Source organism: Daphnia carinata, chromosome 7 (genome assembly GCF_022539665.2).
Source record: "Daphnia carinata strain CSIRO-1 chromosome 7, CSIRO_AGI_Dcar_HiC_V3, whole genome shotgun sequence".
Taxonomy (NCBI): domain Eukaryota; kingdom Metazoa; phylum Arthropoda; class Branchiopoda; order Diplostraca; family Daphniidae; genus Daphnia; species Daphnia carinata.
In genome coordinates, this window is record NC_081337.1 from 6,703,725 (window position 1) to 6,715,919 (window position 12,195).

At 41.9% G+C, this 12,195-nt stretch overlaps 1 protein-coding gene across 3 annotated transcripts in view; it reads left to right on the forward strand.

Annotated features, from left to right (window-relative positions):
- Positions 1 to 12,195, forward strand: part of LOC130692118 (eyes absent homolog 2-like) — a 120,010-nt gene that overhangs the window by 93,854 nt on the left and 13,961 nt on the right. Inside the window, exons 2-5 of one of the 3 annotated variants that reach the window (XM_059496313.1) lie at positions 3,974 to 4,100; positions 7,049 to 7,098; positions 9,824 to 10,095; positions 12,066 to 12,195. In XM_059496313.1, the coding sequence (XP_059352296.1) occupies positions 3,996 to 4,100; positions 7,049 to 7,098; positions 9,824 to 10,095; positions 12,066 to 12,195 (557 nt within the window). In that variant the 5' untranslated portion in view covers positions 3,974 to 3,995. Of the gene's footprint in view, positions 1 to 3,590; positions 4,101 to 7,048; positions 7,099 to 9,823; positions 10,096 to 12,065 lie in introns of those variants that run through there. The other 2 variants (XM_057515231.2, XM_059496314.1) reach the window with 2 other exon arrangements.

The window sequence follows — 12,195 nt, forward strand, 5'->3', positions numbered from 1 at the left end:
CATTTGAAAGGAAGAAAACGCGCACATTTTGATTCGATGCCTTGGTGTTTGAACTTTGAAGTGCTGATGGTACGCCTGTTACCCGAAAACGGAGCCCCATTCGACATAACAAGCGAAGCAATTCGGCCCTCTCGGGTGTGCCATTAAAATCCGAAGAGAAAGAACGAGGGTTGTTTAAAAAGAGGAACAAAGAAAGAAAGAGAAAAAAAAACTAAACGAAAGAAGCTTTAAGAATCTAGAGCAGTACATTTGAAAAGGGAACCCCCGCAGAGCCTGTTACATACCCTCAGCTTCTTTTCGTCTTCTTATATGTGTATTCTCTTCTTTTTTTTTATCGCCCCGGTTTTTAAAGTCTTCCTCTCATCTCGCTATATGTTTTCTCCTGTCTTCTAAACTTCCCCCCATCTCGCCTTGGCTGTCGTTAAAGCTTAAACCTTGCGCATGTTTTCACCGTAGATCGTATAGATCTGTCACCGTCTCTTCGAGCGCTTCAAACGAGCCTTTCTATGTGTGGGTCTCACTCCCTCACTTGTCGCTTTTCAGGCCTATCGGTCGTTTTAAGCTTCTTCCTTTTTTTTCAAGAAATCAAACACAACTTCAAGGATTCATCTTTTACTGCCGTCCTGCCGTTTTTTTTTATGACACTGTTCAGTCACTGAACACCTCGGTGTGTCCAGATGAACACCCTGTAGAACGACAATGTTCTTTGGTGAACGACAATTCTCGCCCTTATATTAGTCATTCGTTTAAGCTCTTCAATATAAGGATGCTTATGGGTTATTAGGCCTGTACGTTAAAGAAGAAATCAAGATTGTGTGAAAGAACTGCCGTACATTATCATATATATGTTTAATGCGTTTATCAAGCAGTCATCTATCAGAAGATCAGGACAATAGAGTCGCTTAATTTTGAAGATAACACCATAGGCCAATACACTCGATTGATTAGATTTAGTATTATAGTGGGAATATTTTTCATTTCTCTGATACTAGGCAATGAGGGAATGTCCGGCATGAAAATTTCCAGCTATCGTTTATAATTTAGTTCCTTTCTGTTTCTTGTTTTCTTCTTTGCCCTTGTTCAGAAAACATTCAAAAACAGAAAACAAACAAGACAAATATTAAAAAATTCAGTTTTGGGTTGAAGAGGCATAACAACCACAACAACACACGTGTACGATTGTATAGCAAGAGAATTTGAAAGAAAATGCTATGGCCTTGCAGTCCTCCCCTACAAATGATGGATTGGTATGTTTGTGTATGCGGTCGCATGTAATGGAGTCTGTACACTGATGTACGCCACTTTTGTGTTTAACCCTCCGCTCTCTCTCTTTCTCCAGTATTATGCTAGTGTTGTTGTTGAGTTAAGTTACTATATAGACTTATTTAATACTTCATGTATGCTGAAGCCCGATCGGGTTTCATCGACATGTGACTGCGTACAGTCGCAGGTGAAGTGGAATGGAATTTCTTCCAAAAAGAAAATTACAATAACACAAAACAAATGTAACACGTCGTGTTTTATATGTGTGTTTGTTTCTCGTGTTATGGCAGTGTGTTTAAAAAGAAAAAAAAAGGTGTCGAGAAGCCGAACTGGAGCGATTCCAAACACGACGATTAGCTCACTCACATCACGAATGCTCACGACGGGGAACAGGTTGCAGCAGTGGCTTAAACATGTGTTTTTGCTTTCGACTTGTAAGTTGTGGAGACGGGAGACGGGGTGCTGTCAGCGTGCGTGATGTGCGTGTGTTTTATATCCTCGTTGGTTTGCCGATGAATTTCCCCATTATTTTAAGTCGAACCCGCCATGTACAGCTCCGCCCTTCCACCCTACGACGTGTTCGACTTGAAAATCAGCTTTAAAGTTTTCGGATTTGTTTTAAAACAAATTTTTCTTTTTTCTACGGTTTCTTATTTCTTCCTCGTATCGTTACGAGATTTATGAGTTTAGAACCGTCGTCGAAATTCTATTGTTGCCATTCGGATATAATTGAATGGGTTTTTACTGAGATTTATTGCCATTTCAATTGATCCCGTTTCATATGGTATAACCAATTAATTCGTTTCTCGTCGTATAATTGACATTGCCAACGACGAGGATCCCATTCTTTCATACTGCAACGTACCCTTTTGACGTAACGAGCGTGATTAAACGGGCAGTGTGCAAGGTTCTTTGCTAGAGGTGCTGGTCATGTTGTTCGACATGGTATTGCAGGGTAGAGGTCAAGGATTTGCCGCTGGAACAACGTCTTTTTCTGGCCCTGTCTCTTCGTTTTTTCTGCTTCTTCCAATGCTGCTTAAAGCCACGAAACGTTCTTTGGCTCTACAGACTGTTATAGTCTGAGCACTATTCATTTTTTGTTTCTCTACGAAAGTCAAGGGACTCTGACAAGAGGGAAGATAAGATTATCTCACGAGCTCCGACACCCACCCCTATCGAGAAGGGTTATCCTTCGCAGCGTTCGCTCCGTCTTATTATTATTGTTATGATTTCAAAAATGGAAAAGTGAGATATGCACACAGTGCATGAATATGTGTGGCCACAAAATTCATAGAAAGCTGGGCACAAGTCATACAGAACCAAACAAAAAAGGACGCAAAGGAAAGCCAACCCCTATCCAAAAAAAAAGGAATTACAAAATCAATGCAGAGGAAAGAAGATAAAGAAGTTAAAGCTAACGAAAGCAAATCAATTTTTTTTTTTCTTCTGGTGATAGAAAAATAAAAATGGGAGAAAGATCTGAACTGTTATAGTTAGATCTGAGGTCAGGCTGACGACTGGTCGAGATCATCTGGGTAAACAAATAACTTCCAACCTTGCCTCCGCTCTCCCGCACGATGTTATATTGGGCAGAAGGTCGCGGTTTTTGACACGATCAGAAAAAAAAATGACTGCGGAATTATTGAAGTTTGTTATTGTGATAACGATTATTACGTCTTGTTTCCAAGTGAGATAAAGAACAGCAGTAATAGTAACGCAATGAATCCGTTGGTATATTTCGGGATCAAGACCATTTGACTGTTCAAAGTACTAAGACAAATGCAAAGTGAAACGATAGACAAACACCAAAGATTCGTTGACAAGTTCCACTCGTTTCACGCGTCGAAAAATTGTTCCTAAATATGTTAGTTCCACGCATTCATTCGTGAGTCTCGAAGGATATCGGTTCCCTTTGGTGGGCGTGAAACGGTGGACGAATTCCAACACCCAAACGAGTGCGAGAGAGAAACAAAGAGATCAAGAACACGAGCAAACGAATTTAAAATAAAAAGGGAACAATAAAAAAAAACAAAAATCAAAGAGAGGTTGAACTGGACAACCACACAATTCATACAATGAGATCAAAGTGCAATGTTCACATCCTCAGTCAATCTTACATTGGAGCCTGCGCCGCCATTCTGATTGGGTCTCGTTCAGCTCTGGGTGTGTATGTGTGTCCGATGCGAACGAACTGTTCCAAAAAGACCACTGGTTGCTTTCAGCTGTGGGAGTGAAGCTCTTTTTCTTTTTTTCTTTTTTCTTCCCCTCTTCTCCAGCGCGCTCTATTTTTTTTTTTTTTTCCTTTTCGCTCCGACGGGGCTGTGCAGCGGGTTTTCATTAGGGCCTCGTGGTTCTGGCTGCCCACTTGCGTCCCCCAGCGGGCTCTCCAAACTTATTGCCAAGTGACAAATCAGTTGCCTTCTGCGACGGTCCAGATCACAAGCGGTGCTCCAACGATCCGATACGAGGAAGACATTTTCACGCAGCGAAAATCAACACTTTGATATTTCAGTGTACTCTTTGATTCAACGACGGAATTTAAAACGACTATCGAACCGGTTTCTTTTTTGTTGTTGTGAGTGATTGCGTGTGTTACGTCTCACCTGTGACTTAAGGTTCACAGCTCGCACACATCGCAGTTTAGTTAATATCCGCTGTTTGGGCGAGTGAGCATCACAAAGTGGGTGTTAAGCAACCATTGAATTCGTAGACTGATAAAAACATAATCAGCCATGATGACTTTGATGCCGTATCTGGAATCGGGATCCACGATTCCATCTTCGACAGCCAATCGTCTGGATTTGGATGATGATCAAATGGTCGAGTCTCATCGACAGGTATTTGTACTTAACTGCATTTCTATATCGAGAATAGATGCCGACGTTTGTAGGTACTAAAGAAAAATGTCGGCGAAATGTTTGAACTTTTTTTTTTTTTTTTCACGAACAATGAATGCGAGGAAAATCACGTCGCTGTGAAGGGACCAGGTCATTAATGAAAAGCCACGCGGAACATGTTTTCATTTGGTTTCTCTGAATGTTTTCTTTTACACTGTATAATACTAAAAAAACCTAGTATTTAAAAAAAAAAAAAGAAAAAGAAAAACAACTAAAGTTCAGTGCAAAGTAAAAATAAAGAGGCATTATTCGAAAGAAACAGCGCGTTAGCTATTAAATCTACTAAGAGGTCGTATCGTTAAAATGGAGCTCGGTGATGATGGCTTTCCTGGCGCCGGATCAACTCGTTTTCATTCTCTCGCATCGTAGCTATACACAGCAAGTTTTTCTCAGAGCTTCATTTTTCTTTTCTTTCCCATTTAGCATATTTTTTTTTTTTTTTTTTTTTTTTTTTTTTTACAATTGATTTCCCTTATGCGAATTACAAATGTGCGCGACGTGTTTATTACCAAGTAGCGCAAGTGCCAAATCCACACGCCTTTTTCATTTTCGCCCATATCAGATTCTCGATGAGAAAGGAAACTCGACGGTACTTTGTGCCGATCCTGAAAGGGTCACTGCATTAACGCACAATTGTTGTTTGCTATTACACGTTACTTGGGAGACGAGTCAAAGGTAGGACGACGATAATTCAAAGTAGGAGGAAAGTTAGTTGCTGGGTCATGTGCAACACGGTCGATATCTCCGTACGGCCAACTTGACTCATCGACGCTCTTTAGCTTGAGAGTTGAGCATGGAACAAGTACTGCGTTATGGAAAAAGTCATGCCCACCATCATTCTCAAATAGATATCGCGTGTCTGTCGCGTGTTTCATCTTCCATTTCTTCAGGCTTATTCTTGTGTGTGTGTGTGTGTGATTTTGTTCCTCTTCTTCTGCTGCAATTGGATACTGGTAGCTAGGCCTCTTTGGTGATACACATAGACATTTAAGTAGATACTCCCAATGGAAGGGAAAGGATATTGTATAAGCACATACTAAACAGGAGGAAAGAGTCATCAATTGATCAACTCCTCCGTGTCTACTTTCGAAGACTCGTCGATATCATTGGCTGCTGGAAAGTGATGGTCGTCTGTGTTTTTCCCAACACAGGACAGGAAGTTGCCCAAAATTGCTATGCGTAAACTGTATACATTTATAGATGATAAATGCTGATAAAATAGGATGTCGAAGAATAGCCATGAATGCCGCCTAGCCATATCCACGGCCTGGATGTATACATGGCGCAAGAAGTGTTGTGTTTTTCGGGTGCTCTGCTCGCCATCCTTCTCCTGCCTCTCTCTCTCTCTCTTTTTTTTTTTTTTTTTTTAAAGAGAGTGTGTCTGTATATTCGCCATATGTCAGCTAGCCTACATAGTGCAGAATGTTCAAACAAGATTCATCGAGTGTCTCTCAGTCTCTTACTTTTCGAGCCGTAGAGAGGCTTGTTGCACGGCTAGGCGACGCGCCTTGACGTAAACACCAACGGTCGGCGAGTTTGATTATACACCGACACCGACAAGGCAAAGGAAGCCGGTGGATTGTGGAAACTTTGCCTCTGTCACACAGCCTTATTGCCACTGCCCATTAAAGAAGTTCAAACAAAAAACACATCTCCCCGTTGTATAAAAAAAAAAAAACAACAAGCTCGAACGCACCCCGCAGCAAAAGGGCTGCGTTAAAAGAAAGAAAAGAAGCAGTCCGCTAGGTGACTACCTTCTGTGCAGAAAATTATTTGTGATTATTTTGTTCGTCATTTCTATGGTTTCCGAAGAAGTCAGTCTCAAATGAAGCAAAGTCGAGAGGCTCCAAGTCGACGAGTTCCCACGCTCCCGACGTCAGTCGTCGGTCGTTTTTTTCTTTTGGAAGGGAAGGCCTTTTTGTTTCTCCCCTCGTTCCATCTTTAACAGTCGCTCCGCGCTCTCGTCTACCACTTGATGTAGAATAACAATTCCCTTATTTCAAGTTAATTTCAAAAAGCCAAAAGTCTGTTTGTCAGTACCAGTACATCAAGAATGACATTGACATCCCCTCTGTTATTCTCCGCCGTTACTCAATAACGAGATGTACTCATTAGGAAGGTAGACGTGACATGAGCCAGATCGAAGAGGAATACTCGTCTCGTTAATAACGTTGCAAATGGCGAAAGAGAATAACAAATTCGAAGGGATTTCAGACTAGAAAAAAAATGGCGATGTTTTTATTTTTTTTTTGACGATAGGGATGTTGAGCGAAGGCGGAACAAGTAAGGAATAAACAATCGACGTTGAAGACTGCCAGCTGGTCGAATCTTTTTGAGTGGGAGAGAGTAAAAAAAAATAATAATAAAAATAACGGAGCTGGAGAGTGTTGTGTTTGTTGTCCGTCCGTCTGTTTTGGGCTACACGTAGGCCAGCTCTAGCTAGAGATCTTCTGACGTGTGCATAGTTAATAGGATCGAAGCTCACTTCGATGAATAACTAACCAGAAGAGGTGGCTTGTATACTAACTAGACGAAGGCAATATTTAATCACGTCAACCTCGATGGGTATCCCTTCATCAACCGCGTCTCTAGAGGGGACACAGCCACCGTTCAATTGGATTTCGTGGCGTTCGCTGTTGATCCCTAACTCTGCCCTAAGGGACTTGACGATGATCAATCCTCTTACGTGTAGTCCCACTGAGACGCGTACAAAGAATAACGGCCCACACACATGTACGTGATGTGCTAATAAAAATCGAATGCTAGTGGGTACTACAGGTTGTGTTAATATAGACTTTAAAACAGTGTTATTTAGTAAAAGTCACTTGCGCATTGATTAACAATGACACCATTCATTAATTTTCTCATATTTTTTTTTTCGTTTGCAGGTAAAGCGACCCAGAACCGACAACGACACGGACGCTTTATCAGCTGCAAGGTACGTTACACTATTTGCGTAGATAAAATGATCAAACGTCTTTGTCTTGACGTTGAATTCAGTCACTTGGTATTTTGAGCGATGGGAAAAAGAAAGAAAAGAAAACACACTCCGAAAGATGACGACTATTCTTCGGGGACAGTCTCTTTCTCATTTACTTTTTTCTTTTCGTTTTGGTGTCGAATGACACAAAGAGGAGAAAAGGCCATCGTCGTTGACGTCCCCCCCCCCCCCCCCCCGTTCAAACTGCAACCACCGGTGGGACAGACGGTAAAGAATGCGTACGTTCCGCATTTTCTTTTACGTCCTGGTCGCATCGGTCTGCGAACGCTAGTCGATTTCACAAACGTCAAAAGCTCGTAAATGAAAGAAGCATGTGGTATGCCCAACAGCGATTGTACCCTTAATTGTAATCACCTTGCCTTTTCTTTCTCTGACGGATGAAATTCCAAAGATATTTTCACATCAGTGGAAGTTTCGATTCGTGTCTAATTAGGAAAACCAACCGAGTGATAGTAAATTTCAATAGGGGCCTATAGAGTCCTTCATATTCACAAACGCACATCGAAGACTCTCTCGACTCTATCATCTAATGTATACATCAGCTGTTAGAGAACGGGATATATATGGGAGTGGGTTCGTTGCTGGATCTGTCTGGCTTCTGTCTTCCGTCCGGGTAGACCCGTCAAGACGATGATGTCCCTTTTTCTTGAGTCGACAAGAAGAAAAAAAAAAAAAGTTTGTTCTCTTTATTCTTCCCTCGTCTTCCTTTTTTTTTCTGGTCCATCGGATGTCCAGATTTGTTTTTTTTTTTTCTATACTTTCACTACGTCGGCTGAACCAGCAGCGACCTGTCAAATAACATTTCAACAGTTAAGAGAGCGCCCTGATGTTAGAACCGCTGGGTGAGTGAATAAGAATGTCTTTTTCAAGCCTGAATGCTCGGACACTGTTGTTTGCTCGTCCGGTGTTCACCGTTATAGAAAACATAGACCGTACGAACACACACAAGAACGGAAGAACAAAAAAAAAAAAAGAGAAAAGAAAAGAAAATGGGGCAAAAGAAAATATAAGAAGGACAACCCCGGTCTTCTGCATGTCCAGCATCAACTACAGAAGAACACCGCCCTTTTTTCGCCCTCTTTTATAGACGTAGTAAGAAGCTATGTTAGTATGCCTTTTTCCCAATACACCCCCGCTGAGTTTCTTTTCGTTTTTCTTCGAAGACAGAGTGATGGGCGGGAAGGGACGATAGTATTTTCGCACATATGGCCAGCACATGTTTCCAATATTGTATGCTGCACACAACGGTCCGGTAAAGACTATAAAGAACTCTCTTGGCTGCCGCTGCTCTTCCCTTTTTCTTTTTTTTATGCGTACAACGGCTCTGTTGACACTTTTGGAAGTGAGTGATTGGTTTGGGGATGCAAGTGAAATGTAGGCCTACCTTAGCCGTGGCCATTATTCACTTCATGTATTGATTTTGCGGAATGTTTTCGTTTGAATCTATCTAGACGTTATTTTGATGGATGTCGCATACCGCACATTATTTCGGCTTGGAATGTGTTATCGTAAATTACGACGTAATGAATTCTCGCTTTTGTTCTTAGAAGAGGGATGATGTATTTTTTTTTTTTTAAATAATGAGCCAGCACCTTGCGGTGAAACTCGAGCATCCTTCGTATGTTTTACCTTGATAAGAACGAGGTTTTTTGTCAGAGACGTTGCCTAGGTATCAGAAACGAGAGAGAAAACTAGGAAAGAATTCAATTCAAAAGTCTATTTATTTACATCACATTGTACTGCATATCACGACTGTATGTGTTGTTTGTTATACTTGGCTTCCGAAATGTCAAAGACATGAATAGGCTACCCGTGAATATATTCCCTTAATGCCTACGTATTGATGTTCAGCTTAAATAGCATAGTACATAACAAGGGTGAAATGTCAAAGAAAGAATAATGTTGAGAAATCGAATGATGACGGTTAGGTTTTCCAACACTCTATTCTTCTGTTGTTGTTTGCCGTTCTTTGGGGCTCCCGCTGCAACAGTCAAGAGTGTTACAGAAATCACCCGTCGTCGACAGAGTTGAGATGTGAGCGCCAGCCCTTTGCCTTAGTCAAGAAATCCAGCGCTTTGGCGATATCGGAAGCGACTGGCTATAACGAAACCGCCCTCTTTGAGCTCAAGCTGACCAATCACGAATCGAAAAATCGGCTCACAATTCGTGTCGTGTCCTACAGGGCAATAGGAGAAATTTTTTTGAACAGTGAGAAGAAACATTTCTTTCGAACGGAAGGTGACCCAATTTGTATCCGCCAAATCAGCACGTCCAAACGAGGGAAAAACAAGACGCACTCTTATGGCTTTGCCATAGCTCTGCTCTTGGATAGGCACGCGCCATATTTAGTTTCGATACCTGTCAAGCTAAAAGCCATTTTTCTCGCAAAGCGTTGGCATCTCATTTGGTCAAATGTTTAACCCGAAACGTTGGAAACTAGAGTATCTTATGTCACGAATCATTCACAGGTGATTGTCGTTGTTCTGCGGTTCAAAACTGTCCAACTAAACTCATCTCGAATCGATATGATTGAACATTTGATTACGAATCGCATTTTTAAAAATAAATGCGCTCTTAACATATCGATCGTCATTTTGCTTCTTACACAAATCTAATAAACATACACGAATTCTTTTGTTTTATTCCAATATTTTCCGAGCAGACTGGGCGAGAGTGGTCACGTGTCCAGTCCTGCCAGCCAATCGGAATCGACATGTGGGTCTCCTGGTGAACAAGGCGGGGGAAGCGGAGGTGGGGGACACAACGGGCATCCGCCAGAAGGCCAGCCGGCGATCCAGCAACAGCAAGGAGGTCCCGTAGGATCGGGTCCAGGCAGTGGATCTTTGGTATCCAGGACGATGACCTCTTCAACACCGACCTACTCTTCATCCCCGGCGTCGTGGACCCTAGCCCCATCTTCAGATAATTCATTAGGTAACACAGACGACGTTGAATGTAACAGTATCCGGAATATAATTTTGTTTTTTGTTTTTCTTAACTTCACCTATCAAAATTGGTTGAAGATAGTTCTTCTGTTTCCCACCTGTATTACTATCTTTCCGTTTGGTTAACCGCGTTCTACTTCGCTGGTTTCTTGCCCGATGGTTTTCTTTTCTATCAACACATTGTCTAACGCGCTAGGGATGCGAACATTTGAAAGTCATCTCCCGTTCCCAGGTGGATGGAAACGAGGATCAAGTTCGAGGCACTTACGCTTCACGGATCGTAACGTCCTGTCCGCGCTCACTCTCGCTTGTTTCTTTCTTTTTCTTTTCTTTTTTTTAAATTCCAACATCCAAATAGAAATCGATCCCTTTCCAGGTGGCCCTTTTTGCTTTTTCCTTCGTGGTGTCTTGTCACTCAAGCGAGAGACTTCATTTTCAATCAGAATTGAATTTGATTCGATTTGCTTCCATTGCGCTCGTCAACTCCTCCTCATCTGCAGACGAACCATCCAGTCCCTCAGATCCGCCACGTTTGATTTTCCAGCCAACGCCCTCCTCTTCTTTTTTTCATCTACTACTCTTATCTCCGTTTTGATGGACCTTGATTCGATCACACTACGACGTCCCCCCTGTTCAAATATGATACATATTCGACCAGACTTGGCTTCTTTCAGCGTTCCGTCTACATCTATTTGGTATCCGGTGATGCCATGGAAGACGTATCAAAGTATATTCGACTATGTTTCACCCTTCTCTACCAACTATACGCTAACCATCTAGAGGAAAGAAGGAAAAATAATAATAAAACGGGCTAAGGGGGGAATGGTCCGTCTCAAGTAACACTGTCCGTCCGTCTTTTTTTTTTCTCGTTCCAAAGAGGGGGTTTCTTTATTTCAACGATGTCTGAAACTTTTTGTGGCGACAGCTCTCCTACAAATAATGCATGTTTTGTTTTCCTGGAAGGGAAGAATGAGCTATTGATTTTAATCGAGTTTAACAATATAGAACGCTGCACTAGTACCGCATTTTTCAGACAGTGGTCATTTTCTCTCATCGAATTGTTCGCTGAATTATTGTCATTGAATCTGGAAGATATTTCGTGGGGAAAAGAAAAATGCTGGTGAGAATCAGAATGTCAGCAATGAACGTTAAATCGAAGCCACATCAAGTGGCGATCAATCTGTCAATAAGCATAATAAGGAAATGATCGATTGAGAGTCTCGTGTATTCTTTTTATTATTGCTCTGTTCGACAAGAGCCGTACAGTAGATAGTACTTCCCTCTTATTTCAAACGAATCAGCTGATGGCCAAAGAAAACTCTACATGGAATGTGGGCAAAAGGAGAATGGGAACGAAATGCGTTTGTCGAGAGCAAGAGATAGATAAACGAGAGATTCGGATTAGGAGATGAGAAATCTCGGATTACAGCAATATCACAACGATTTCCTCTTTTCTTTTTCTTTCTGGTTCTCTGTTCCTCTTCGTCTATTTGGCTGTTTCAGTTCTCTTCTAACTTGATGATAGAGAACGTAATGGAGGGCGAGCGTTCACCGTCACATATTGACATTCCACTGGTGTTTGATTCGCTATTTCTAGTCAAAGACACAGTAGAACAATTTGCCTTCGCATCCTAGTCATCTTGTTATTTCCCTTGAACCCGATTTTCCATGGAAGTATCGCGGAAATGCTCTCCCTCTGCGTGCACTCGCTCTGCATGTAAATTGCACAGTATGAAACATGATGATGGCATTTGTACCGGGATTGAACGCGGATCAGTTGGTCACGGATCAACAACGAATGAGTCAGCTCAATCCAGTGAATCTCCTGCTTTTCTGTTAGATTCTTTCGTCTATTTTCTCAACCATGACACAATATTAACCACTACCTGAAACACAAAAGAAATCAATCGAGGGACGCAGAAGTTAAGGGCAATTTTTGTGCGTGTCTTTTATTTTCAGTTAAATCCGAACTTCTGGGAGCCACATCTGAGGGCAATCTAGGGCCGACGGATTCGCCGTTCGTCAGCGACGCTCTGGCCGCAGTTACCGGCGACTACCAATCGGCCTACGCTGCCTCCTATTACAGCAG